At 42.4% G+C, this 27,257-nt stretch overlaps 1 protein-coding gene across 4 annotated transcripts in view; it reads right to left on the bottom strand.

Annotated features, from left to right (window-relative positions):
- Nucleotides 1-343: 343 nt before the first annotated feature.
- ABCC4 (ATP binding cassette subfamily C member 4 (PEL blood group)) overlaps nucleotides 344-27,257 on the bottom strand; it is a 249,739-nt gene continuing 222,825 nt past the window's right edge. For all 4 annotated transcript variants that reach the window (XM_064585949.1, XM_064585948.1, XM_064585950.1 and 1 more), the window contains 4 exons: nucleotides 23,471-23,643; nucleotides 22,932-23,037; nucleotides 13,538-13,672; nucleotides 344-2,076 (listed from right to left, as the gene is read on the bottom strand). In XM_064585949.1, coding sequence (XP_064442019.1) covers nucleotides 1,969-2,076; nucleotides 13,538-13,672; nucleotides 22,932-23,037; nucleotides 23,471-23,643 — 522 coding nt within the window. In that variant the 3' untranslated portion in view covers nucleotides 344-1,968. The remainder of the gene's footprint in view (nucleotides 2,077-13,537; nucleotides 13,673-22,931; nucleotides 23,038-23,470; nucleotides 23,644-27,257) is intronic.

Below are 27,257 nucleotides of genomic sequence, written 5' to 3'. Positions count from 1 at the left end.
AGTGTTTCAGTGGAGAAACAATAAATGTTCCCTGTTAGTTCAGGGCAAAGTCGCCTTTCAAAAAAAAAAAAAACACCCTCAACAACTTGATACTTGTTCAAGCCTAGGGCATAAGCTACTACGCTCTCCCTTCCTGGAAGGGGAGCAACCAGGCTGGATTCAATAGCAGCTGTTTCAACCTGTCTGAAACCCACCTAGCTACTTAGAATATTTGGTACGTCTAGTTAGCCAAGAGAACCAGTTGACAATGAAGATATTTTCTGATCTCTGGAAAACTCGTTGGCTTTCAACAGCAAGGACATGAGTCAGTCATCCCTCTCAGAACAAAACACAGACCTCGGAATGGAGGTGAAAACTGTCATTTATTTCAAATGAATTTTGTTTCATTAAAGAAAAAATGCTATGACATTAAAATAGAAATAAAATAGAAACATGCCTTTTTTTTAAACTGCCTTTAACCTCTAAAGACCAAATAAACACAGACACTTGTCCAGTATTCCCACTGTTTTAACAAACCTCATTATCTTCATCGTCATTTTAGTCTCCTGAAATACTATCCATGACTACAGAACAACTCACTGGCTTACTGAGCTAAACATTCACCATATTATTTCTAAATATGAAGAGTCAAACTGCGACTACACTCAGTGTGTCTTGTGTAGTTTGCTGTATGTGCTTTTTAAGGCTTGATGTTATAAAACGTCTCTCTCTGAAGAGTCCAAAAATCTGCTGTAGGAGGGCATTATCGATTAATATATGCACAACTTGAGGGTGGTTACACCTTATCCTCGAGGTCACGAGAGTCCACTTAAAACCACAACCTAAAAACCTTTAGCAATTTGAACTAACACGCCATAGCCACCATCCAGAAAAACTGAAGACCCACGGTTCAAATCAAGTGCAGCAGGCCTGGGGAGCACACTGGTTTGCTGATTCACTCATCAGAAAGACCCAAACAAAGTGCTATTAGTGGTCAGAAGGAAAATAACCTGGGCAGGTTCATATAAGGGAGCCCCCTGGGTGCGCCACTGTTGGCAAAGAGCTTTGGTTTTTCTCACCAAGTCAGGAGAACCTACACGTGCAGCGTAGAAGGGATTTCAAGAAAGGCTAAACCAAAAAGGCTTATTACAGTCAACAGCCGGTTAGCTGGCGGAACAGAAATCCAAGTAAGACTACTGCTCCACGGTCCGGAATTAAGTGGCTGGGCCTTTTCTGAAAATGTCACCATGCTGAGTCCTCAGACTGCGATGGTCCTCATGCTGGAGTTGTGCACATCTAGATGACCGATGATCACACTTGTGCCCTTCATGATCAAATCACCCACGCGGGCTCCAGTGTTGCGAAAGCATTATTTTGTCTTCCTGGTCTTTCAGAACATGTAATTAAATACTGCCCTCCTGTGTGCTAAGCATATATCCTTTTTTTGGTCACTATAATGTCACTTAAAGTGTATTTTTGGTTTTTCCTATTAGTTGTATCTGTACGATTTCAACCAGAGGTCTTTGGGAAGAAATAATGGATCCTCGTTATGTTAAGGAAGTGGCCAGACAAAATGGCAACTTCACACACTTCAAGTAAACAGAATCCCTGATATCACTGGAAAGTAATATGTAATTTGTGAGGGCTGTAAAAAAAAAGGTCTGTGACAACTTGGTCTTAAACCTAACAAAATGAGGTTTGGCTCTGACATCTCTTTAAGGCACCAAACCTGGTTAACAGCTTTTACTGGTGTCCTGCACCTGTGATTTGGATAAGGAAAACAAAATACTATAACATATAAATAAAAAATATTACATCATTCGGCTAGAGCTTGAAATCACTGAGTGAAGTTGGAGGAAAAAATCCAAACATCTTGTATGTGTAAAATATTTTGTGCTAGTGTAAAAAAAAAAGTACAATATATAGTTACACAGTACAAAAACTATTTTAGAAAAATGTCTTTGGGATAGACTCGATGTTGTGGTAGGATCACAGCGCTGTCTCAAAAATAGTAAAGGCTGAGGGCTGTCCGTTGGAAGCATTCATAACCACATGGTCACTGTGAGTAATAGCTGGATAATTCCTTTTGAAGTATATCTGTAAAAAAAAAAAAGAAGAAGAAGAAGAAGAAGAAAAAGAGGTATAAAAAGAACATATTTAAAAGTTTTCAAGTCCACCTCGCCCAGGCGATGCATGTCTACGTCCATGTCTTCACGTGAAGGACAGCACATTGCTAGTGGAGGTATGATTAAAACAACGGGGGTGTTCCCTTCTGTGAAGGAAGCAGCCCTATTACACCCCTCAGCGGGGCTGGGCTTAATGCCAAACAACCTGTAGCTGCACTTCGCTTCTGATCATTCTGATTCACAGATAAGTTTTATCACTACATTAAATTGATAAAGCAAAATCATTTTACTGACTCAAAACCTGGAGATAAATTAAAAACAGGGTGACAAAGAGGCCGGGGATTCTAGCGTCTGTACGAGGGTTTCTCATTTTCACACATAAAATGAGCACAATAGATTTGGATGTTAATATCAGGTTGTAATCCCTATATTTTATAAACTCTGATTGACAAGCATTGAAACGCTGGCGTATACGTATGAAATATCCCAGCGTTTAATTTGTGCGGCAAAGCAGTTACAGGGCCTATAGAAATGGGATCTGTGGATAGTGGGCCACAATAATGAAAAGAGAAGCAAAAGCTTTAACAATGACTCAACCAAGCAACTTCTCTAAAATGTAAGATGATACCAAATAATAGGACAGTTCTTTGCCAAGCCTTTGAGTTCTTGAATTCTACCAATTTCTAGCTGAATTAGAAGAGATACACGTTTTCTGATAAATGTATAATCAGAACATAAAGGGAATGAAATGCTGTCAAGTTTCTCTGTTCCACAATCATCAGTTTTTAGTAGCTGTATCCTATCTCAGTTCCTTGACAGATGCGCATAACAAAATGAAATAATGTCAAGACTTGTGAGCTCTTATCTCAAAATGTGTTTGGGTGAAAAAGGACTTCAAATGTAATTTTTTTTCCCCCAAAGAAGAATGTGAAAAGTTTTGTTTGAGTCTTTAAAACAGAAAATGTACCATCTATCTGAAGGTTGACACGTGTCATGAGCTGGGTCTCTTAGTCATACGATTCTGGATCTATCTTACAAAACCTGGCTCCGAATATATTTGTGGGTGCTGTCAACAAAGTTATCATGGGGGATAATGGGCTGCACATACAAAAAAGAAAATTGCTGGGACACCTACCTGCAGATTAAGTGTACTTTTTCTCTTGTCGCTTGCATACTTGCTACTCCAAAAATAACATTACATTTGAAATATTATATATTAAAATGTCATTTAAGGAGAAAAATAAGGACTTCTCCAAGAATGTTTGGACCGCATTGGGTGACATCTGAGGCTTTTTCCATTATAATGCAAGTATTTAAAAATAATACCTTTGGGGGGGTAATTTTTAAATTATTTTTTTGTAAATTTAAAGCTGGCCGTATTTTGTATGGTTATATATTTATGTCCTCAAAAATAGCTACTTCTTGTTGAAACTAAAATCAGCCAATAAGATAAAAATACATCTTTATTTTCTACTGTTTGATAGTCCTCTCCCGAATAAGCTGATCGATGTCTTTCCCCATGACCCGCTCAATGTAATTTTTTACAGAGAAAATGTCCTTATTATCAATGCTTCATTGAAATGGTCTTAGCTTCGTGGTCTGAAAAACTTGAAACTAAATACTGAGCTTCCGTGTGTTATTAAATCCCTGAATGGACCCTTCATTTCCTCCTGTGTTGGCGTGTTTGGGAATACACTCCAATACGAGAAGTGAGAGGGAAACATCCTCTGCCCGCCGCGGGTTATGAATGAAGGCAGCTGGGTGAAGGGTGCCCGGGCGGCAGGCTGAGCCCAGGATGGGGAGGCCCACGGCCACTCTCTTTCCCCGGGCCTCACTGCTGACCCTGGAAAAAAATCGCTCAACCCCTCTCCGTCCGGGCTTCCTCACCTGCAAAGTGAGACAGTGACTTACCTCACAGGGACTAATGACCAGCTACAAACTGCGGATGAAAGACACGCCCCGGCAAGTGGCGGGTGTGATTGCGAGGCCGCTCTGAGAAGGGGCCCCCTGGCCCGTGGAAAGGAGCAGCATCACCCCACTTGAGTGAGGAAAACTAAACAGCGGGGAGGCCCCACTGGGGCTCTTCTGACTTTATCTTTACAGAACGCCCAGGCTGGAGCTGAGGCACCACCAATTCAGGGAACATGGTCACCGGGGACGCAGGAAAAGAGGACCCAAGTTGCAGAGCTGCCGCTCACTGACTGCTGGCTGACCCATTACGTAGTTTCTTCTGCCTCAGTTTCTCCATTTGTCAAAAGGGACAACAGTAATGCCAGCTCAAAACAGTTGTGAAGAACCAAGGAAACGATGCCATAAAAGTTCGAGATCAGGACAAGAGGACGGTAAGACCAGTGAGTATTGGGTTTCTTGTCCCTTTCCCTCTCCTTCTCTTGGGTTTGGTTCATTACAGTCCCTCTCATGTAGGCTGAAACCAAGCTGAGTATGTGACTCTAGCATGTCAATAAAGCAACCATCACAGAATCAAATCTCACTAAAAGCAACAGAGCTTTTATTAAAGCTGCCCATGCGTGGATGAAGGCCAGCAACGGAGCTTTTATTGACATTGCCTTCAGAAGGCATTGGTTCAATAAGTTGAATTCTGGCTCCAGACCCTGTCCGATATTCTCACTACACTGCATGGGCCTAGCTCCGTTCCAGGAACTCTCCAACTCGTCTCTACAGCAGGTCTGACTCTGGTGTACACAATGGCAGGTGTGTCGGCAAGGTTAAAGAGTACTAGAGAGTCCGAGAAGACCTCTGCTTTTACGATAATGGAAATGGACTTCCCCTCCCCTTATCCTCTCAGAAATCACCCCAGGCAGCAAGGGTGCTGCGAGATGCAAAAGAAGCCCATCTCCAATAAGATCTGGAGTCCTCGGAAATCCCAAATGGCAAGCTATCCACATGGGCTGCCATATGCAACTGGATCCATTGGGGCTGGAGTAAGCCAGGGCAGAGATAGCTATGGGAGATCTCAGCAATCAGGGGAGAGTACAGGTGTCCAACTAACTGGCAGATTCTAAGGCGTGTCAATGAGGAACTGACCAGAATCACCATCTCTGCCTGAAGCACACGCATTGAGGAGGCCCTCGGAGAAGAGAAAAACTGAAATGCAAGTAACCGCCCATCTCTGCAGGCTAGGGAGGATGACAGGCTAAATGAACATGCATTTTCAATTTCTCTCTCTTGCTTACACACACACACACACACACACACACACACACACACATTCTCTATCTGGGTCATAAGGAGCTTCTATGTTAAGGAGAGAATTCCCTTTAGCCTGAAATAATGCCCAAGCCACCGCTACCCTAAACATATGGTCCAGGAAAAACTCAATTCAGAGGTGAGTAGTAGGAATAACAACAACAACAACAACAACAATAAAGTAGTACACGATCTGTAAAAGACACCAAAAAAAGTGAGGAAAAGGAACAAGATAAACATATGGCAAAAAAATACTCACCAAAGAGATGAATATTATAAAAAATATATAATGCAATACATTCAAAGAAAATGTAGAACAATCAACCTGTGGACAACAGAAATCCGTGAGTTTGGAAATACGGCACAGCGACACAAAACGATGAACCAGGAGTTGACTGGGGCCAAAAGTGAAGTGAAGGAGACTACGAAAGCATCACGGAAATGACAGCTGTATGGATGCAGCACAAAGTGACTTAGCCACTGCTGGAAAAAACAGGATGAGATATGGAGGACAGGATTGAAAAACAAGCATAATTAGAAATTTATAAAGAATTAAAAGGATCAAGGAGAAAATAGCTTTATAACACGAAGGACAGATAACATATACATGACAGATATTTGAAAAGAGGAGACTCCAATCAAAAACCAACCAACCAACCAAAAACAAAAACAAAAAACTTCAAAGCTATAGTTCAGGTAACCTCCAGAAATAAAAGACTTAAAGCTAGGGACCAGAAGAGTACAGAATACCCTAGGAAAAACTAAGTGCCTTCAAAATAAAGAAAGAGTCCTTCAGGCATCCAGGAAAGAAGATCGAGTTACTTCTAACTTGGCCTTGGACTTCTCCGTATGAATAAACAATGTCAGGGCAAAGTTTACAGCATACTAAGTGAAAGAAAGTGTGACCCAAGAATTTTATAACCAGAACATTAAAATTAGAGATGCAGCAAATCCTTCATACATGTGGTAAAGTCAGGGATTCTAACTCCAATGAACCCTCCTTTAAGATGGTACAGAGCCCTGTTTTCCAACCTTTTATTTTTACTGTCACCCACAATAGTAAGTACTTTTCATATTACACTGAAACTCCGTAGAGATCGACATCTCTATTGAAAGGACTTCCAAGAAATATTTACTATTACTATGAAAGATACACTGTTCTTTTTTTTCCCATTCCATTCTTTTGTGTCTCCTATCTTAAGACACGCTGGTCACGACTGACTAAATAGATTTCACAGCCCCATGAATGGATCACAGCCCAAAGTCTGAAAGACAATGTGCTAGAGGACAGATTTTAGCCAACTAAGAGATGGAGAAAGTAGCATTTAAAACAAGTAAGTAAGTAAAATAACAGGGGTTTAAATATTTTTAAAGATTGGAAGGTAAATAGTAGAAGGAAAGCTATTTAAACAACTAAAATCTGGTGGGAGCACAGAGAGGGAAGAGATGTTGTCATTGTTTACAATGGGGAATCAGTAATAATAAAGTGTTCCTAGAAGAAGTGAAAAGTACATACATAAAACAATGAGCAAAGAAAAAAAAATAGAGGTGCCTTGGCTGGCTCCATCAGTATAGAGTGTGCAACTCTTGATCTCAGGGCCATGCATTCCAGCCCCATGTTGGGTGGAGATCACTCAAAAATTAAACAAAAAACAAACACTAAAAAAGAAATACATCCTAATTAAAAAGTTTAAAAAAAGAACACTAAAAGCTGAAAGCATAACATAAGATAAAATATACCTATAATCTCAACAAACGTAAATGGACTAAATTCATCTGTTAAAAAGGAGGGGGGAGGACTAAGATTAAATCTCAGAGCTAAACTGAGCCACATGCCATTTGCAGGAGATATATTTATAATCTGATACTAAAAGACAAAGACATACCAGGCAAATGAAAACAAAGTGAAAAGCAAGGGACTCAACTGCAATTTTGAACCAGCTTGCATTCAGGGCCAGGTGCATTATATGAATCTAAGAAAAAAGAGCACTTTAAAATAGTAGAAAATATAATTCATAGCAAAAACCCAAGTCATGAATATCTGTGGACTAAAATACCATAGCATCAAAATTACCAAAACATTTTGGTAATTACCAAAAAATGACAAGAACTAGAAAGTGAAAATCTTTTTACAATATGAGACTAACATAATGTGACCTCCTAAATCTCATCAAATGGACCAAATAAGGATAGAGAAGACCTAAATAATACAATTAACAAAGTGAATCTAAATAAAAGTTATTAAATGCTATACCTTAAACAGACAACAGTCCATCTTTTTACACATCCAAAGAACATTCACCGAAATTGCCTAAACACTAGAACACAAAAAAAGTTATTACTAAACACTGGTTTTGGGTGGAAACAGCACAGACAACTTTGTGATCACAAGGCAATGAAAATCAACATTGAGGAGTAAAATAGAAAACAGAAAAAACAAACCCCCATCACCAGGAAGTTTTAAAGACCTCTTTCTCAAATAATTCTTGGACCAAAGAGAAAATTAAAACCCAAATTGTAGATTTATATATAAAACTTAACTATGGCGAAAGCACTATATATCAGGACCTATCGCATACAGCTAGAACAGTATTCAGAGAAAAGTTCACCGCCTTAAAATATATGTATTAATGAAGAAAGAATGAAAACAAATGCAGTCAAGAAGCCACAATAAAATAAACCATAGAAGGAAGGAATTAATGGATATACAAGCAGAAATTGATAAATCGTAACACAGAATACAAGAATCAGTGAAGTAAATCTGAGAGCGCATCCTCTGGGGGAATAAAACAGAAAACAATGTAATTAGAAGGAAAAATGGGGCAAAGGGAGTGGAGAAAGCATAAATAGTACGCAGCCTTTAAAAAGAATGAGATGGGGCGCCTGGGTGGCTCAGTGGGTTAAGGGGCTGCTTTCGGCTCAGATCATGACCCCAGGGTCCTGGGATTGAGCCCCACGTTGGGCTCCCAGCTCAGCAGACAGCCTGCTTCTCCCTCCCCCTCTGCCTGCCACTCTACCTACCTGTGTTCTCTAGCTCTCTGTCAAATAAATAAATAAAATCTTTTTAAAAATAAAAAGAATGAGATAACTATATGCATTGATATAATCTGAGATAGTAAGTGAAAAAAGCAAAACATGGCTGTCACCGGTACTTAAAACACAGAAAGGCTGTGTAGCACAAGCTCGTGCTCACACACAGACTGGATCAGCAGAACGGTCATAAGGGGTGCCAGGGCTCCATCCTGAGGGAGGAGCCGAGTCACGACAGGAGTGGGCGGATGACTTACATTTTATTTATAAACTAGAACAACTATTTTAAAAAACAGCGAAGTTTGTGAATTTGTAGCATTAGCCTGTATCATCTGTTGAAAAAAAAACTTATTAAAAATAAATTTTGGGCGCCTGGGTGGCTCAGTCGGTTAAGCGACTGCCTTCGGCTCAGGTCATGATCCTGGAGTCCCTGGATCAAGTCCCGCATCGGGCTCCCTGCTCGGCGAGGAGCCTGCTTCTCCCTCTAACCCTCCCCCCTCTCATGTACCCTCTCTCTCTCTCATTCTCACTCTCTCAAATAAATAAATAAATCTTAAAAAAAAAATTAAAAATTAAAAAAATAAATTTTAATCATCGAAGAGTCTCTAAAGCTACCTAGAAGAACTTTGGGTACTTCTTTTGTTATCATAGGGAGGTAAGGGTTCCATCGACAGTCTTTAAGAAACCGATCCCCTTCTGATCGTTGAGAGATAAAACTCTTCTATTTTTAAAATGATCTGTATTCTTCAAAGCAGGTGAGTATATACACCATCTCATCTGATCCTTGTAGTAAGAGCACAGCGAAGAGGGGAAATGCTATAACCCCAGCAGGACAAATAAGGACCCCGAGGTGCAGAGACCTCAGGACACATAAAGGACCATAGGACTGCTAAGCGCTTCTTCCACCTACTCCAACTGGCCCAGGCTCATAGGGCGCAAGAGATCAGGATTTCCTAACTTTGGGGCTGTATCTGGTGATTTCATGAATAGATAAAATGGCACCTGTTACACACTGGGAACAAAGGAACTCCAAACAACCTCAATTAGGTCTGCTTCATTATGGAAGAGAATGAATGACAGGTATTCACCCTTGGTTATGGGCCGAACTGTGTCCCCTCAAAAGGTGTATGTTGAAGTCCTAACCCCTCAATACCTCAGAATGTGACTGTATGTGGAGATAGGGTCAGTTAAGTTAAAATGAGGTCATATGGGTGGGTCCTAATCTATTCTGACCCATATGAGGGGTGATTAGGACACAGGCACACACAGAGGAAAGACCATGGCCTATCTACAAGCCAACGAGAGATGTTTCAGAGGAGACCAACCCCACCGACACCTTGATGTCAAAATTCCAGCTTCCAGAACTGTGAGAAATACATTTCTGTTGCTTTAAGACACCTAATGCACATTTCAGCTTTATGAACCTAAAAAGTACTTTCTCTACTATTTCATGGATCATCTATGAGGGTCAGAGAGTAATTAAGCTTGCCTACACCAACATTTTCAGAAAAAAACAACCACGTGGTCAAGAAAACATGACTTGGAAGTACATTTTCCTAGATGCTGGGTTTTCTTTCCAAAGGAATGAATTCCAGTCTCTTAGGAGTGGAAAGCTTGTTGACTTAACGCTAATCTTCCTACTGTTACCATTCTCAGTGATGCATTGATATTTGATGCTCACACATTTAAAAAGCTGACAATCTGATAGCCTGTTCTAAGAGGACCAAGCGTATGCAGAAGTAATGTCAAGAAGATACTCAACTGGGGTGAGAACTGGGGCATGTTTTTCCTTACGTCTTTCCAGAGAGGGGACCTGAGCCAGCGGCAGGATTGAAATCCCACAGGGATGTTATGCCATTATGAGAACCTGGCCTCACCTTGGACACCTCATAAGATTAAGATAAGGAGCAGGGTTTTGAAACTTAACACATGGACTGGGGCAGCTCTCAGCCTCAGCCGGCAATTCGCCTTCTGCTCTCCACTGACCAGCTCTGTGACCTTAGGTGAGTCCTTGATCCGCTCTCCTCATCCATGAACTGGGATAAGAAAGAACGGCCATGAGGATTAAGTGAAATCATACACGTGAGAACTGTGTAAGATAAATGATAAAGAACGACCCAAATATGCGAATGCAAGCTGGTACAGCCACTCTGGAAAACAGTATGGAGGTTCCCCAAAGGTGAAAAGAGCTACCCTACGACCCAGCAATACCCCAAAGATACAAATGTAGTGATCCCAAGGGGCACCCACACCCCGATGTTTATAGCAGCAATTTCCACAATAGCCAAACTGTGAAAGAGCCCAGATGTCCATCGACTGATGAATAAAGAAGATGTGGTGTGTATACACACACACACACACACACATAATGGACTATTACTCAGCCATCAAAAAAAAAAAAGAAATCTTGCCATTTGCAACGACATGGATGGAACTAGAGGGTATTACGCTATGTGAAATAAGTCAATCAGAGAAAGACAATTATCATATGATCTCACTCATACGTGGAATTTAAGACACAAAACAGAACATCATAGGGGAAGGGAGGGAAAAATAAAACAAGACAAAATCAGAGAGGGAGACTCTTAACCACAGGAAAGAAACTGAGCTTTGCTGGAGGGGAGGGGGATGGGGGGATGGGATAAGTGGGTGATACACTATATGTTAATTGAATTTAAATTTAAAAAACATAATAGAGCAAGTTACACACACAAAGATCTACCCAAATGTAACACCATTGATATTGTTAACTGAGGTGCAAGATTAATGGACCAGGAACCACAAGATTTCTAACTCTGTGACCTATGAACATTTCTGTTCGTACCTTACACTTGCATCAAAACATGTTAAAAGAACAGATTTCTAATTCTGCGTCTGCTGCAAACTAGAGTTAACGTAAGTTAGGGCCACCTTCCTTCTAAGGGGCCTTAGTTCCCTCATTCGTAAAATGAGGGTGTTGAGCTATATACTATCTTATGTTATCTGGAACTATCTGCGATTTATTTCTCATTACTCAACGTCTTGATAATATACAATAACACATTCTTAAAATGGAGGTTTTGACACGTAGGTGGGGACCCATCTGTTTGATGTGAAATGCCTGAGGTCAAAGAACAAAGGGGTTTATGAGATTCCTGGCTGTTTTATGAGATGATACAGGGGATCCCCAGGGACTGACTGGGAGACATTGAGCAGATGAAAGCACTGGGAATTTCAGACACGAAAGCAACACAGGGCTCCAAGTGTACCTTCTCTATGTTCACATTCAATGTAAGTCTTTACATTGTATGTACAGGATGCAGATTTCCTCGTCCCTGACCCTCGGTTTGAATCTGAATCCGCCAATTATTTAGCCAGCTATGTGACTCTGAGCAATTTCCTTCCCCTCTCAAAGTCTCAGCCTCTTAAACCAGCACCAAGACAAGAGAAGCTCTACCACAGCGTAGGGCATGGCACATGATGTCCAAGCCCCATCCTGCTCCTCCAAATGGCTCAGCATATTTACGGAGTATCTCTGCTCTTCTCAACTCTTGGCGTTATACTGGGGATGACTAAGGAACATATCTGACGTGTGAGTTCCCAGCATAATACTGTGCACACATATACACATTTACTGAACAGATTTGAGGACGGAAGCAGAATTCAAAAAAAATCCCCTACGAACAATGGAAGTACAGCTCTTCATTTCTTTTTTTTTTTTTAAAGATTTTATTTATTTATTTGACAGAGAAAGACACAGCGAGAGACGGAACACAAATGGGGAGTGGGAGAGGGAGAAGCAGACTCCCCGCCGAGCAGGGAGCCCGATGCAGGACTCGATCCCGGGACTCCGGGATCATGACCTGAGCCGAAGGCAGTCACTTAACCAACTGAGCCACCCAGGCGCCCCCAGCTCTTCATTTCTAAGGAGGGATGAGATGAGAAGCAGGGACAGAAGAGAATTCAGGCTGTGTTTCTAATCTCTCATACACAAGTACCGTTAGATACTAGGACAGATTTCCTCCAGATACTTAAGATATTACACAATAATTTTTTCTTAGAGTGAAAATCTGGGAAATGCAAAAAGAGGATGAAAAGAAAAACATACCCGTAATTATAATGCCCAGAGATAAAGAGTTCTGATGAGGAGCCTCAAAAGACTGCTGGCGCCATTCCACCCCAGCCATGCATCTCAAACGGCAAGAACACGTGAGTTTCCTTTCTTCCCTCCATCCTTCCATCAATCTAACTCCCACCTTGTATCAGAAAGAGTTACAGGTGATGCTGGACATTAGCTTAAGTCCCTGAAAGCAGCCCTCAGTTCTCACATCACACCTGTACAATGAGATACTCCATTACTGTTATTGGGAAGATACCAGATAATCCGAATGTTATTCACCGAGCACCTTTTTCTCACCATATACGGTGCTTGGTACTTTCACACACATCATCTCTGTGAAAATGCTTTGTAAACCTTCAAGCACCACTCAGACTATAGCATTGAGATAGTATAGATTCTTGATCGTCCCAACGGCGATTTCATCATCTAGAAGGCAGAGGAAGCACAAGGTGCTAACTAGGCCTAATTCCAAACAACCAAGAATCAGGGAGAAACCTGGGCAGGAAGAAGGGTCAGTATCATGTAGTTTTCTTGACAAATTATGAAACAGAAAAGCAACCTACACATTCCCCTGCTGGATCTTTCTAGACCAGACAGAAAATATCCCACAATCTTTTTTCCCAAACTCTTCAAAATTTCCTGGAGCGGGATGTGCCTTGACCACATCTGCATCTCAAAGGTGAGCACCCATTGGAATAAAATGTAACGGGTCCGCAAAATGCGAACCTCCTGTGCCACAGGAGAATCTGTACCCACAGAACCGAACGTGGGCAATCTCTTTAGAATCTGGGCGCTCTCTGCAATTAGGCACAGGTGCCCGCACACCTGAGCAAGCCACGGTGCGCAGAGCATCCCCACGTGCCGGCACAGGTAAGCATGCACACCTGTGGCTCCCCCGCCCCACCGAGTCTGCCGATTCTCAGCAGACCTGACTTCAACCTGGGACGTGTTGTTAAGACCCAGTCATGAAGCGTTGTCTCCGAAGGCTTATAATTGAAGAGGGCACAGGGTGCTTGTTAGAGCACCCCCGGTGCCAGATTGTGAGGAGTGAATGGCCGAGATGAACTTTAATTACCAGTCCCTGTGGCGGGCTCACCTGCTTTGCTGTTTCGGTGAGGGCAGCAGCTTCTGCCTTGCCCAGTTGCTGCACCATCTTGTAAAACAGGCTCTCTTCGTTCTGCAGCAAAACATAGGGTTCATCATATTCTTTCAGTCTTCCTGAATCCAAAACCTGTTAATCAGCAGAAAGAAACCCATTAGCACACAATGTTTTGTAGTAACATATTATAACTCAGATAATATTTCGGAAAGGGGCAGGAGAAGGAGAATAGAGAGAATCCATTTGGGTGGTAGGCCTGGCTGGTGTTTAAATGGTTTGATTACCCTGTTTTACTAGGCAGACAAAGGCCTAGCCCGACCTTTTATTATTATAATGTTATAGGAAAGGAAGAAAATGAAAGTTTTAGACTATGATTATGGGCACTCAGCAGTCCTGTGGCGTTTTATATTCTGCCAAAGGCATTTTGGGTTGTTATTAGTTAGTGCTTTTAGCTCTCAGACTCCAAGCTTTGAGGGCTATTTATACATACATCCAGACTTGGGAAATTTCTTGATTTAAGAAAATCAAAGTCGGTTTACCTAAAAAGTAGGGTGATGTCATCCAGACCAGATGGCAGTGACCCGAAAGCAAATTAATAGCCGAGCTGGCTTGACAGAATCTGAGCAATATCTGGAAAAGAAGTCAATGCTTCTGGAATTTCTTCAGGGTCCTGGAATATGTCAGCCGGTAAGAGGGGACAAAATAACCCCGTCGGCGAGATTAAGGTGCATCTTGAAGTTGGCTTTGGTTGGCGCTTATTATTCTGGGAGTGAAAGATTGGCTAAAAGAGCTGCTACCTAAGCAGCTTTAGCATAATTGCTCTGCACAGAAGAAATCTCTAGAAATCCAATTTTCTCTTTGGATAAGACTAAAGAAGTAATTAAGAAACTGAGCTCCAAATTCCAGCGATCGTGGCCTGCACAGTCCACGGGGGCAGCCCAATCTCAATTGCAGAAGATCTGAATATCTGTTTTCACAATTATCTCCCCTGCTTCCTTTTCTCTCTTTCTTCAGCTGCCTGCCTTTCAGCCATTTTATTGCTCCTTAATATGCCCACTAATTGGAAATTGAAAGGGAGAGGAAGGGGCTCTTAACTCTACATTTCTACTTATTAGTAGCTCTGGTTAATGGTTCAGGAGGGAAGAAAGAGGCTGAAACAATTGGCCCAAATGACGTACCTAGGAAAACAGTTCTTTAAGTGGTACTTAGTTCTTCATTTAGGTGGTCTTTAGAGTAAATTTATCTTAAGGGGATATGCGGGAACTCCAAGCAGGACGCAGGCTGTTTGTCCACATCTAGGGACTGCAGTTAATTCCGTCCCGTGGTATTTAATCGGAAACATTAAGTCTCATAAAGGGCATTTTCCTGTTAATCTTTTGTTTACTACTGTGAATCACTGCTAAGGGCAGCTTTCTCAAAGGAGTTCAAGAATAATTGAATCTGTCACATCCACATAATAATTAAAATGTCCTATAATTTGGCATGCCAATTTAGATGCCCCGAATGTGTAATTTTACTTAAGCATAGCATTATAGAGCATAACCATTCCTCCTGATGTTGAAGAAGAAGAAGAAAAAAAAAAAAGCAATTGTAAAATACAGGTTTCTCTCATGCTTAAAGACTAAGTAAATAAGTGAATCAAATTACTTCATACAATGAAGAACTTTATATTCTGCAAAAGCAACAACTTTTTAAAAAAATCACCAGTTCAGAGTTAGTGGAAAATGAGTTCTCCGACTATAAAGACTTCACCTAATTTTTAATGGAATGAAAGTATTACTGATATTTTGTCCTTGTCCAGCTTCCTATTTTATTCACATTTGAGTGAATAGTAAATTTTTCCATCTTCTCTCATACTGTCTGAAAACACACAAATACCACTGAGATGACTTAGTTCTCAGAACTGACCAGTATCTGAAAAGGCAGAGCCAGAAAAAAATTAATGCTTTCAAAAAGCAACAGGATTTTTTTTTTTAAAGATTTTATTTATTTATTTGAGAGAGAGAGAGAGAATGAGAGACAGAGAGCACGAGAGGGAAGAGGGCAGAGGGAGAAGCAGACCCCCCACTGAGCAAGGAGCCCGATGCGGGACTTGATCCCGGGACTCCAGGATCATGACCTGAGCCGAAGGCAGTCGCTTAACCGACTGAGCCACCCAGGCGCCCCAAAAAGCAACAGGATTAACAATATAAATGATCAAAAGATTATTTTGGTCAAAATAATCTTTTTGAGTCTTATAAGTACTAAATATAAATGCAATGTAACAAAGAATGACTACCTTAAGATTAAAAAAAAAAAAATCACCCCATAACTAAAATAGCGGTCTTTTGAATTTGAAAAGGAATAAAAATAGCTGTGGATTGAACACTCATTGTTTCACATGCTTTATAGATATCACTGTTAATTCTCAAGGTAGACAAGGTAATAATTCCTTTCCTTCCTTCCATCCATCCATCCATCAATCCATTTATCATTCTTTCCTTCTTACCTTCCACTCTCCCATCTATCCATCCAGGAAATACTGGTACCTAATACCAAAAGCACTATACTAGGAACAGGAAATTCAAAGATGAGCAAGACACACTCCGTCCAGAAACTCACAGCCAGAGATGAAGACTGAGGTGCAGATGTGTTAAGTAATTTGGCTCAGGCTACAGAATCAAGTAGATAGCAGAGGTGGTATTCAAACCCAGGGCTGAATCCCTATTCTTTCCTCTCCATGTGAGTTCCCAGAGAAAGACACTTTGATTATTTATGATCAGAAGCAAAATAAGGGAGATGAGACTGTTAACATTCAATTTTCTAAGATACCTTTACATATGGATAGTATCATATATTAACTTTGTATAATTTAAGAAAATATGCCTATAAACGTAAACATTTCCCCCTGTCCACTTTCCACTGCATTTTTATTATACTCAGGGCTCACATTATTTACTGTGTGCCTAGTAGATACTCGCAGAAAAAGAAAACCAATTTTATTAAACTTTTAAGATTAATTAAGCGTAAGTAACACAAGGCAAAAACACATTTGAGGAAAATAAGTAAACTTTCATTAATTCCTGAATTTATTCAGCAAACATTTATTGCCTACTTAACTGTGTTCACGCCATCATGAGAGATGCTGTGCAGGAGGCAAAAGATATGTAAGTCACAACCCCTGACTTTCTGGAGTCTGTACTGAGAGAGAGAGAAGTCCTCAAATGTCTATAAGGCAAGAAAAAAAAGCACAACAAAGGGGATCTGAGCAGCAGAAGACATGACTTCTGGCCACAGGTTCTGAGGACGAGCTTCAAGATGGAGAAAGCGTACCAAACCGAGCCTGAAAGAATGGGTAGGCTTGAACACACAGCAGTGGGGCTGGGGGGTGGAGAGTGGCCACTCCAGACACAGAGAACATGAGCCAAGAGGTCCCGAGATGAGCCTGTCAACTCCTTAAGGGCAGGATGCCATGGTTTCCCGTTCTGCTGTTGCATCTCCCAGCCGTGGCATCGTACATGATGAGAAGCAGGTGCAGAGTGCATACTGGTTCCAAGTTAAATACAAAGGAAACGGAATTTGGGGCATGATGGCGTGACTGCCCAGTGGTGCAGTTGAAAGGACTCAAGGGGAGTGAGTGTGGCTGCCACTGGGAATCGGGCGGTGGGATCCAGGGAGGACAAGACTGGGGGTAGAGACTCAGAGGGCCACATACCTGAGGTTGCTGAGTGGGCAAAAGGGAGAGGCACCTGAGGGACGGACAGACCAGGGCTGAGGACGGAGGCTTGAAACTCATTTATCTCATGTATCGGAGAAGAGAAAGGAGAGAAGGTGCAGTCAGAGAGGAGGGACATTGGCAGAAACAAGAGTGCAGAGCCACCGAGATCACACCAGCGGCTACAGAGCCCCCTTGGGGTGCAGACTGAAAAAAGTCCAGGCACAGAACTGTACCCACTTTGCCTTTACCTTTACTGGTTTGAGCAAAAAGTCCAGATCTTTCAGAATAAGTAAACATAAAGCAACTCCAGATTTTCTTTATGTACAGAAAAACAGGTAGAATTTTGAGTTTTTATTGTTAACATCTCTTCTATCTGGAAGAAAAGGCTCCCGTGATCTCCCGCGGTACCCCCAACTCTCCTATAGCCCGAGTTAAATGACAAACGCGACCACACGTTCCAGCTGGTGTGAGAGCAACCCCACGGCGCCAACATCTCTCCAGGAACGCCAGCCTCCAATCACTCGTGCTCTCTAGCAGGTTAAGGGAAAATACATTATGTTGGACAAGCCAGTCAGTTACATAAACTCAGTGAAGACGTGCTTATCAGGCCCAAGTATCTGCAGATATTCCAGGTAGCTGTCCTAGATATAAAAATTAAATGGACCCATTGCAAAATAATCGAATCCATTTTTAAATGGCGAATGCCATCAGTGATATGGGGTGGCTGCAGGGAGAGGCGGGGCGGGAGGGGGTACAGGACAGGGTGGACGAGAGACCTGACAACAGCAGAGAGACGCCTGGGACAGCTGTCAGTATGGCAACAAGCAACAGAGGGAGAGCCCACTTAGCAGCAAGCAGAGTGGGGAGGTCGGAGTTTCAGACATCTGCTTTTGGTGGCCCAGGGACAAAGAGGCAGAGGGGCAGTTATCCAGCCTTGGAACTCGGGTCCCTCTCTGGTAAGATGGATGCCTGGGATTTTCTCTGTGATAAGATACTGTGGGGAGTATTACTCAGAATCCTTTCTTAGGTCTTGAAATGGTCCACCATTGTCACCTGGGGAAGCTGAAGGCTAGGTCACAGTGACCGCTGGAGCTACTCCCCCCAAATTCCTGCTATTGCAAGTATTTCTTCTCCCGGATTGTGCTTTCAACCTTCACAGTGGTTATTTTTCCCTCTGAAAACCGGAATGAAACCTCTTGGTGTTTTGAAGGAGCTGTTCTCTTCCGAAATGTTCTAACTGTGGCCACGTATGCAGGCTTACTGAAGCGCAGTTCCAGGAAGTGAAAAATAGCATTTCAATAAAACTCCAGGTAGCTCTGAGGTGCTTTTGTGCTTTTCCAGGTGGGTACGTTACAACAGTGTCTGGGTTTGATTTCTCTGGGAAAAACTCTACTCAGAAGAAGTTGGAGTTTAGGAAGAAAGATAAAGACCATAAAACCATAACATGGCCTGTAAGAGGTAGACTCTGGGCTTCTCAGCCCCGGCTTTTATTCTGCAGAAGCCCCTAACTCCTGCCAGTAAAAATGCTGAACCCAGGCAGCGAGGCAGGTCTGAGGATGTCTCCTTTGCTCCAGCTGCCAGCGGGGGAGTCTGGGGATGCTGTCAAGACTTAGGGGATGCGGGGACGGGAGGAAAAAGCTGTACCACTGGCTGAAGAGAAGACAGGTCCCAAGTAACCAGCTAATCCTCCAACTACAGGGAAGAAGCCGTCTTTAACGCAGAGATAGTGGTGAGTATTAGGAGAAAGAGGATTTCTAATTTGTCTGTCTTGCTCCACTGTTTTGTGGCAACTGAGCAAATGAGGAAGATTAAATTAGCTGTCATTATGACTACATCATGTTTAATAAAGTTAAAACTGAGAGAACATCTTTGTAAAATAGAATTCTAAGCCTAACACATTAATGGCGCTTAATGAACCCAAACTGGGCAAATCCCTTTGGAGAGCCAACACATAAACAAAGCTATTAATTAAGTCACAGTTGTTTCCCAACAAGCCTTTTGTTGATTTACTTACAGTAAACAAAACCATATCCATACGTCTTTATGCAGAAGTATTCACCAGTGCAACGAAATGTAATTATGACACCATGAGCGCGTGCAATTACACGACCTTACGATGACAGGGCTGTTGGTTATGCCCTTCATTAGCATCCGTCACTTCCCCAGCCACTCCCCGAGGCCGGCCACCCTCCAGCCCATTCCGGAGCAGTAGGCCTTGCAGCTGACCAACGCGTCTTTACGCCCCTAAAGCTTTCAGAATAACAGAACAGACCATCGCTTGCTTTTTGGAAAGGAAATGGGTATTTCTAAGCCAGCAAGAAAAGAAGAATTGCTCCCAAAATCAAAGGTTCAAGAAAAGAACAAGACTTACGGTGTTTTGCTGGACTGAAAGCCAACTGAGAATCAGACGCTCTAGAATAAAACAGAAGGTTTCCACCTGGAGTGGATGGAGCCTAGAGGACAATTCCCCAACAATGAAGCTAGGGAATGCGGGCCACCCGGGTCCCCTGAGGTCCATTCCTGCCATTCCTGTCAAAGGAGTCAGCAACCCAAACCAGCTCTGACCAAGATGTAAGCAAGTGGCCGAGTTCACCTCTCCTGGTGGGAGCGGCAGCCCCATGGGGACATGCAGAGTCCCCCACAGAAAATGAGGTCCTTCCAGGCACAGGTCACAGGCGCTAAAGAGAACGCTGCATTTCCCGTCTCCAAACCAACTTCTCCCTCAGTCTCCCCAACTCCCCCGGACCTCAGGCCCCTTCCCTCACATGATGTGGTCATAATGACAGCTAATTTAAGCTTCCTCATTTGCTCAGTAGCCACCAGCACACCGTCCTTTATCTGCCCCCAACCCAACCATCTCACCATTTCCACTGCTGGTGCCTTAGTCTAAGCTGCCAACATCCAGTCGAACTGAAAGGTGACTGAACAGTTCGAACTCCCTCTTTAAGGAAAGAGGGAGAGCAGAGTGAGGCCAGGCTAGAAAGGAAGGGAGGGGCTGCAAATTGCTTTGCGAAACTGTATTAAGGATTTGGACAAAGACACTGACCAAGAGAGAAAAATCCGAGATTCTCGAAATTTACCAGGAGGTACTGGTAAGGAGAGCATTCCACAAATGGACACGTTTTGATAACAGCAACGAAGCCCACTGGTTAAGGGGATACAGAAAAGTTCCCATCTGCGGGTCAGACGCTGGTGCGTAAGATTTAGGAACAACCAGCTGACGGGTCTGCCAAGTTCTGTCCTTTGCTGTTTCCCTAACGGATCATGCATTCCAAGGCCACAGTATTCTAAGTATTTCTAAGTACGAGATGATACAAAGAAGCTGCCATCATCACTGTCATCATACCAAAACCCAAAAATAAATCTATATGGTACATTTAGGAGCAAGGGGTTTCTTTGGACGGGCCCCCAACTGAGCTGAAGACCAAGCCAGCTTCCTGCTGCCACCCCCAAAGCCTGACTAAGCACGGCAAACAGGGAAACGTCACGGCATCACTCATTTACTGTGGAAGAAGGACGCTTCTGGGGACAATCTGTGACATACAATGCCGAGAGATGAGAACAAAGTGACAGGAAACAGATAGAAATGAAAGGTTATTTTTCCAGTTACCATTCAAGAACACAAAATGAAGGAATAAGGATGCTCGATGCTAAATGTTTCTGGAATCCAAGAGTCACTGTCCCGCCCTCATGGAACACCCCTACCGGGGTGGCCTGCTTCTTACTGTGATGTTCTAGTCCAGACCGGCCACACTGCTTGAAGCCAAAGCATCCTTTTGGTTGGGAATACCCAACTCCTGTCGTCTGCCTCGTCAGAGCTCATTCCTATACACGTCCAGGTCTGGGGAGTGCTGAGGTTGAAGGCACTGCTTCACTGTGGAGAGTCTAGGATGTTCTCAGTGCCCCTCCCGTCCTGATGATCCCATCTGATGATGCATATGAAGCAGGGTGGGAGGTAATATTCCAGAAACTGCCCCAAAGAGCCAAAAGAGACAGCTCCTTTTCACTGGACATAAGGAAGCCTGGATACTGAGCAAGCAAGAGAGGGAAAGGAGACAGAAGAAAAAAGAAAATAGAGACAAAAGGGAGGTAAGAAGGGAAAAAGGAAAGAAAAATAAGAAAGGAAAAGCTGAGGGGCGCCTGGGTGGCTCAGTCGTTAAGCGTCTGCCTTCGGCTCAGGTCGTGATCCCAGGGTCCTGGGATCGAGCCCCGCATCGGGCTCTCTGCTCAGCGGGGAGCCTGCCTCTCCCTCTCCTACTCTGCCTGCTTGTGTTCCCTCTCTCGCTGTCTCTCTCTGTCAAATAAAGAAATAAAATCTTTAAAAAAAAAAAAAAAAAAAAAGAAAGGAAAAGCTGAATTACTAAGAAAGAAAAAGCCAATCAAACCTAGAAGATACCAGACAGCTATCTAGAGACCAAAGCTGGGGGCCTGCCATGTGTGCAGTAGCCGGATCTACTGTGTAAGAGGCTTGCTGGTTGGTCATCTAGCCTCGCAGCCCCAGATCCACCTTTCTTCCTACACTCTCACGTGAGATGCTGGGGCTGGGTTTCTGCAAATCCCGAGTCAGAGACGCTTTGACCAGTGGGTGCTCTGTTGGGTTCCACCAGCAGGGGGCACTAGGGGGGCCTGAAGGTGGGACACAGAGCAAAAGGTCTCCCTGGCTTATGCCACTCTCGCACCATCGCCCGGGGACAGGAACCTGGCGCCAGCCCCCATCTTCCATTAGAACACACAATGAGGGGGCGCCTGGGTGGCTCAGTTGGTTAAGCCACTGCCTTCAGCTCAGGTCATGATTCCAGAGTCCTGGGATCAAGCCCCGCATCAAGCCCCGCATCGAGCTCCTTGCTCTGCGGGGAGCCTGCTTCTCCCTCTCCCTCTGCCTGCAGCTCCCCCTGCTTGTGATCTCTCTCTCTCTCTCACTATCTCTCTCTCTGTATCAAATAAATAAATAAAATCTTTAAAAAAAAAAAAAAGAACACACAATGAGAACTAGCCTCTTGGTGCACCTCACAGACGTGACCAGCAGCTGGGCAGTGGTTCTCCTAGGAGATCTGAGCATAGGAGTCTTTGGGGTCTCTCCTCCGAGTACCTAGGTCTGGAGATCTGTCCTGGGGCTCAGTAGCTGCTTCCTAAAATTATTACCCCAGTGTTTCCAGTCCACTTTCCCAGCTCTCCAATTCCTACGCTAAATCCCCTACATGAAATCCTTTCTGTTGAAATACGTTGTGTTTCTGACTGGGGCCTCTCTTCTCAGACTCCCTTCTGACACTACATCTTGTGAACATCCCAACAGCTGAGAAATTCTGCAACTTACCCAACAACCAACTGGCAGCCTAAACGAAAGGCTAATTTTTTGATTAAGAGAATCCAAAATACTGAAACAACTGTGACACAGTGAAAACGACTGTTTTGACATGCTGTCAGAGGAGGCCAGATCTTGGATTTGAATTATTTCCATGGCTGACCATCATACAGAAAAAGGACAATTCAAAAAACTTTTAATATGGAAATGTGAAATTATTATATAATCTCACATTCTGAAGGTATAGTTAAGTACTTGAGTTATTGTCAGGGATGAGAGGAAAAATGAACAGAAAAACTTATGGAGGTTTCTATCAGGTTGTACAAGGAAGGTGAAGTTGAAGAACTGAACATTAATGGAAACACCTGGAATGCCACAGGTGAGGGTCTTACCATGATCTTGTCACTGTCAATAATGGTGTTCAACCTGTGTGCGATGGTTAGCACGGTGCACTGGGCAAATTTCTCACGGATTTTTTTTTGTATTACTTCATCAGTTCTAGAACCAAAGGAGTTGGATTTAGTTTAGTAGAAGGGGAAAAGTAGACTTAAGACTTAAAATAATCATATGACATTTTCATAAGGTTTTTAGATATCAAAGACATGATCTTGTTGCTGAAAAACTCAGTATAAAAAAATCTATTTAGAAATTTCCTATTTTGCATATAATGACATAAAATATCCTTCCCTCCAATTGCTTGAAACTTTCAGGTGTTGAATTTAGGAAACTAGCTCTGTTAGGATGCCTACTAATACCATTAACATTGTATAACTTATTTTGGTTTCTTCCTCTGTTTTCCAGAATTAACATTATCAAGAGGTGTCTTTGGGGCAAAGAGAGCGCTTAGAAACATTTCTCAGCATCATGAAATGTTTCTCATTGACCACATTTAAAATTTGGACTCCACGGTTCATGGACCTCAGTTCTGTACCTTGGATCCACATTTGCTGTCGCTTCGTCAATGATCAATATCCGGTTTTTCCTGAGGATGGCCCTGGCGAGGCACACCAACTGTCTCTGTCCAACACTGAAGTTCGATCCTGATTCAGCTAACTCGGTGTCCAATTTGCCAGGAAGATCTTCAATGACTTCTTTAAGCTGTACCTGTGGATGCAGAAAGAATGACATCTTCCTAAACGAACTACTCCTGATGTAGACAAGCCCACTAGACATGAGAGCTCAGAAGTCCTCAGGACGTCTCACGCATCTTATGTATCCAGTCACATGATGGGGGGGGGGACACCATTTACTGAAAAAGACAGTTGCTGCAACTCAGGACAGAATGATTCTGACTTAGGAGCACAAGCTTAATGGGAGTCGAGACTCTTGAGTTGCCATCAGTAGGCACTGTCTGTTCATGCATGAAGAGATATATATTATGCTGAATAAAGCTATTCTCAAGGTAACACAGGGAATAATTAAAAACGTTCCTTCTTAATTTTTAGATAAAAGGTAATTGAAGGAATTTATAAAGACAAAAAGCAGAACGGTGGGTGCCTGGGGGCAGAGGGTTAACTGTAAATAGATAAGAGAGAATTTGGGGGGGGTGACAGAAATGTTCTAAAACTGGATTGCTATGATGATTAACTACAAATTTACCAAAAATCACTGAATCACACCTATAATGAGGAAATTTTCTGTTATGTAAAATGATACCTCAGTAAAATTGGTGATAAGAAATCATCTGTGTCCCCCGTGATGTCCACCAGGAACCCCTCCCTTGGGCTTAATTAAGGAAATTTCTCAAAAAATGAAGTTATTTCTCTCAGTGTAGTCTAAACATTTAAAAACGTTAAAAGGATCAGTATGGTTGAGTCAAGTTTCCCAGAACACATTTTGTATGGGAGTTAGTACACTAAAGGGAGAAAACAAAAATTTAATTATTGCAGGAAGCATGGTTCTCTAAAGATATAACCTTGTGAGCACTTTACCATTTTGGAAGGTTTTAAAGTTAAAAAAATAAATAAACAAATTCAAACAATGGCAAACCTTACCTCATAAATTAGCAAGCCTGGACCCTATTTTGGGGATGGCTCTTTCCCAAATTTAACCCATACTGCTAGAACAGTCAAGTGCATTTACTTTAATCTCATAAAGGATTTGCAGTGAATGAAAACTCACAAAAACAGGGCACAACATCACATCTTATTTCCCCCAGACTCTCAGTTTAATAGTGTTTATATTAGATAGAATAGTGACAGAATAGTGTCTATCTTCATAAAATTGTAAGTTCCAAAAAACAAACTGTTAAACACCAAAGATAATCCCAAACCATGCTGAGTGGTAGAGCTCAGCTCCATGCCTACGTCTTTGGGGAAATTTTACAAGAACCAAACTCACACTATCCTTGAGAGTTAAAGAATAGAGAGTAAATACACTTGGATTTAAGAGACTGAGAGATCGATGGGTGATGGCCAACAAGCAGGGACATGGAACTGCAATGTCAAAATGACAAAACCCAAGGGTGTGTGAGCAATGTTTTTACAGCATCCTAAATGCTGAAGCACTTCTGTGAATGTGATTATTGTGCTTAAGACCAAAGTCCAATCCCCAGAAACGGAAATCTGAGTTAGCATTAGATATGGTATTAGTATTCAGCACTCGCATGAAAGGTATGTAAGATCGGGATGGTGAAGGCCAGTCCTTGCACTGAAAATTGCAAAATGGGAGATTCGGCTTAGTCAACCCCCTCCATCACAAGGAGGAGGGCTCACAGGTGATTCTTCTTATGAGACCAATTTTTAGATCTACACCCGAGAGGATGGAACTGATCGAGGCTTTTATCAGCTCTTCCTTCTGAGTTGACTTTGGTAACACTTGTCTAAGCCAATGGGTCTTTCTTAAGCCTGATATCCTGATGTTGAAGAGATAACCTCATGCTTGCCCCTGACTCAGGTGACAGCTCACTAGCCTGGTTTTTTGATCCTCCTTTGGGTTGCCCATAGCTGCCTGACGAATAAAAGTGTTTTCCAGAGAACACTGGTTTTTGAGACTCCGTCTTCATTTACGAATCAGGGCTGATTATGAGAATGATACAAACGGAAAAGCCCTCTGTAGTGTTTTCACCCATTCCGTCTATAATGAAGTATTAGAACAGAGAAAAGACGAGAGAGGCAGAAGACAGTAAGTAGGAGTTACACCGAGGGAATCTGAAAACCTTTGAGATAATAGCATAATGTTACTACTCCGTGTCTTGAGTGAGATGAGGATTATGTTAGGAGGAGGTCCTTATTCTTATACCATATATATTTAGGTATCTATGGGTGAATTGTAACTTACAATGAAAATTTCTGCAACTTATTTTCCAGCAGGTTCAGCACAACAGAGACTATAGAAGAGAGGAAGCAAATGTGGCCATATACTAACCAGATGAAGGGTGCATGTGTGTTGGTCACACTATTGCTTCTACTTTCTTGTGATTTGAAAAAAATTTTTTTGAAGATTTTATTTATTTATTTGAGAGAGAGAGAATGACAGAGAGAGAGCACATGAGAGGGGGGAGGGTCAGAGGGCGAAGCAGACTCCCTGCCGAGCAGGGAGCCCGATGCGGGACTCGATCCCGGGACTCCAAGATCATGACCTGAGCCGAAGGCAGTCACTTAACCAACTGAGCCACCCAGGCGCCCGTGATTTGAAAATTTTTAAATACAAACTTGGGACCTGGAAGCCAGACAGCCTGGGCATGAGTACTGCCTGGCTCTGCCAACTGGGGAAGTTCCTGGACTTTCTCTATCTTAGCTTCCTGACCCATAAATAAGACTGTAATAATTTTAAAGGTGTCTACAACACTGTTGGAATATAAAATGAGTCAGTGTTTGCGGAGTTTTCAATAGTGTTTGATACAAAGAGATCGATAGATCTTGCCCATCCATAATGCGGTCAGTTAAACTCGCTTCATGTTCAGTTAAACTCCCTTCATGTTGTTTTATTTTTCTTCTTTGCATGCATCAGTACAGAGACCTGATTACATACGCATTGGCGTATTTTCCATCTTCTCCATGGGAATTTTAGCTCCGAGAGGGTATGGTCTCTTTTGATGACTGTGAGAGTCCCAGAATGTACAACAATGCCTCTCTAAAAAAGCTCTCATTGGGTATTTGTTGGATGTATGAATGAAGCCACAAGTGCATCTTATTTTGTGACATATCTGTTCCTATAAAAATCAGAAAATAAATCCATATAATTTATACGCGATACCATTTTCTTATTAAATGTCATTGTAAAAGAAATATATTCCTCACAACTACGTAGCTTCAAAATATCACAACATCATACTTTAAAGTGTACAAAGCATTTAAAAAAATTAAAGGAAAACGGGTCAAATAATGCTATTCAAAACTATATATGTCCGTACAGAGTACTTCAGATTATTTTTAACCTCAGGAAAATCATAAACCTCAGCAAAACTGAAAATACTACACTGAATTCGTAAGACACCCATTTGCACCATCGTAAACCTTGTGAGAGTAACCTGCTACGCGGACTGAATCTACCGGGTGCCAGTGCCCCACTCAGGAGGCTAACAGATGTCACGGGATCTCCACATTTTGTGCAGCTTTCTCACTTTTCAAAAAGAAAGGTTGATGCAGGCTGGAGAGAGAAGAGAGTGTGAAATGCAACCAACAGGTGGACAAGAGCTCTTACTAGAACTAAGCCAACAGTAAATGAAGCGAAGGGGGAGCCCATTTACCAAAATACATGGCCTCCGGAGAAACGGA

Source organism: Mirounga angustirostris, unplaced genomic scaffold, assembly GCF_029215605.1.
Source record: "Mirounga angustirostris isolate CCGP_5_RB_7025 unplaced genomic scaffold, mMirAng1.0.hap1 SCAF_3, whole genome shotgun sequence".
Classification (NCBI taxonomy): domain Eukaryota; kingdom Metazoa; phylum Chordata; class Mammalia; order Carnivora; family Phocidae; genus Mirounga; species Mirounga angustirostris.
Note: the sequence above shows the minus strand (reverse complement) of the source record. Positions and strands in the feature narration are given on the sequence as shown.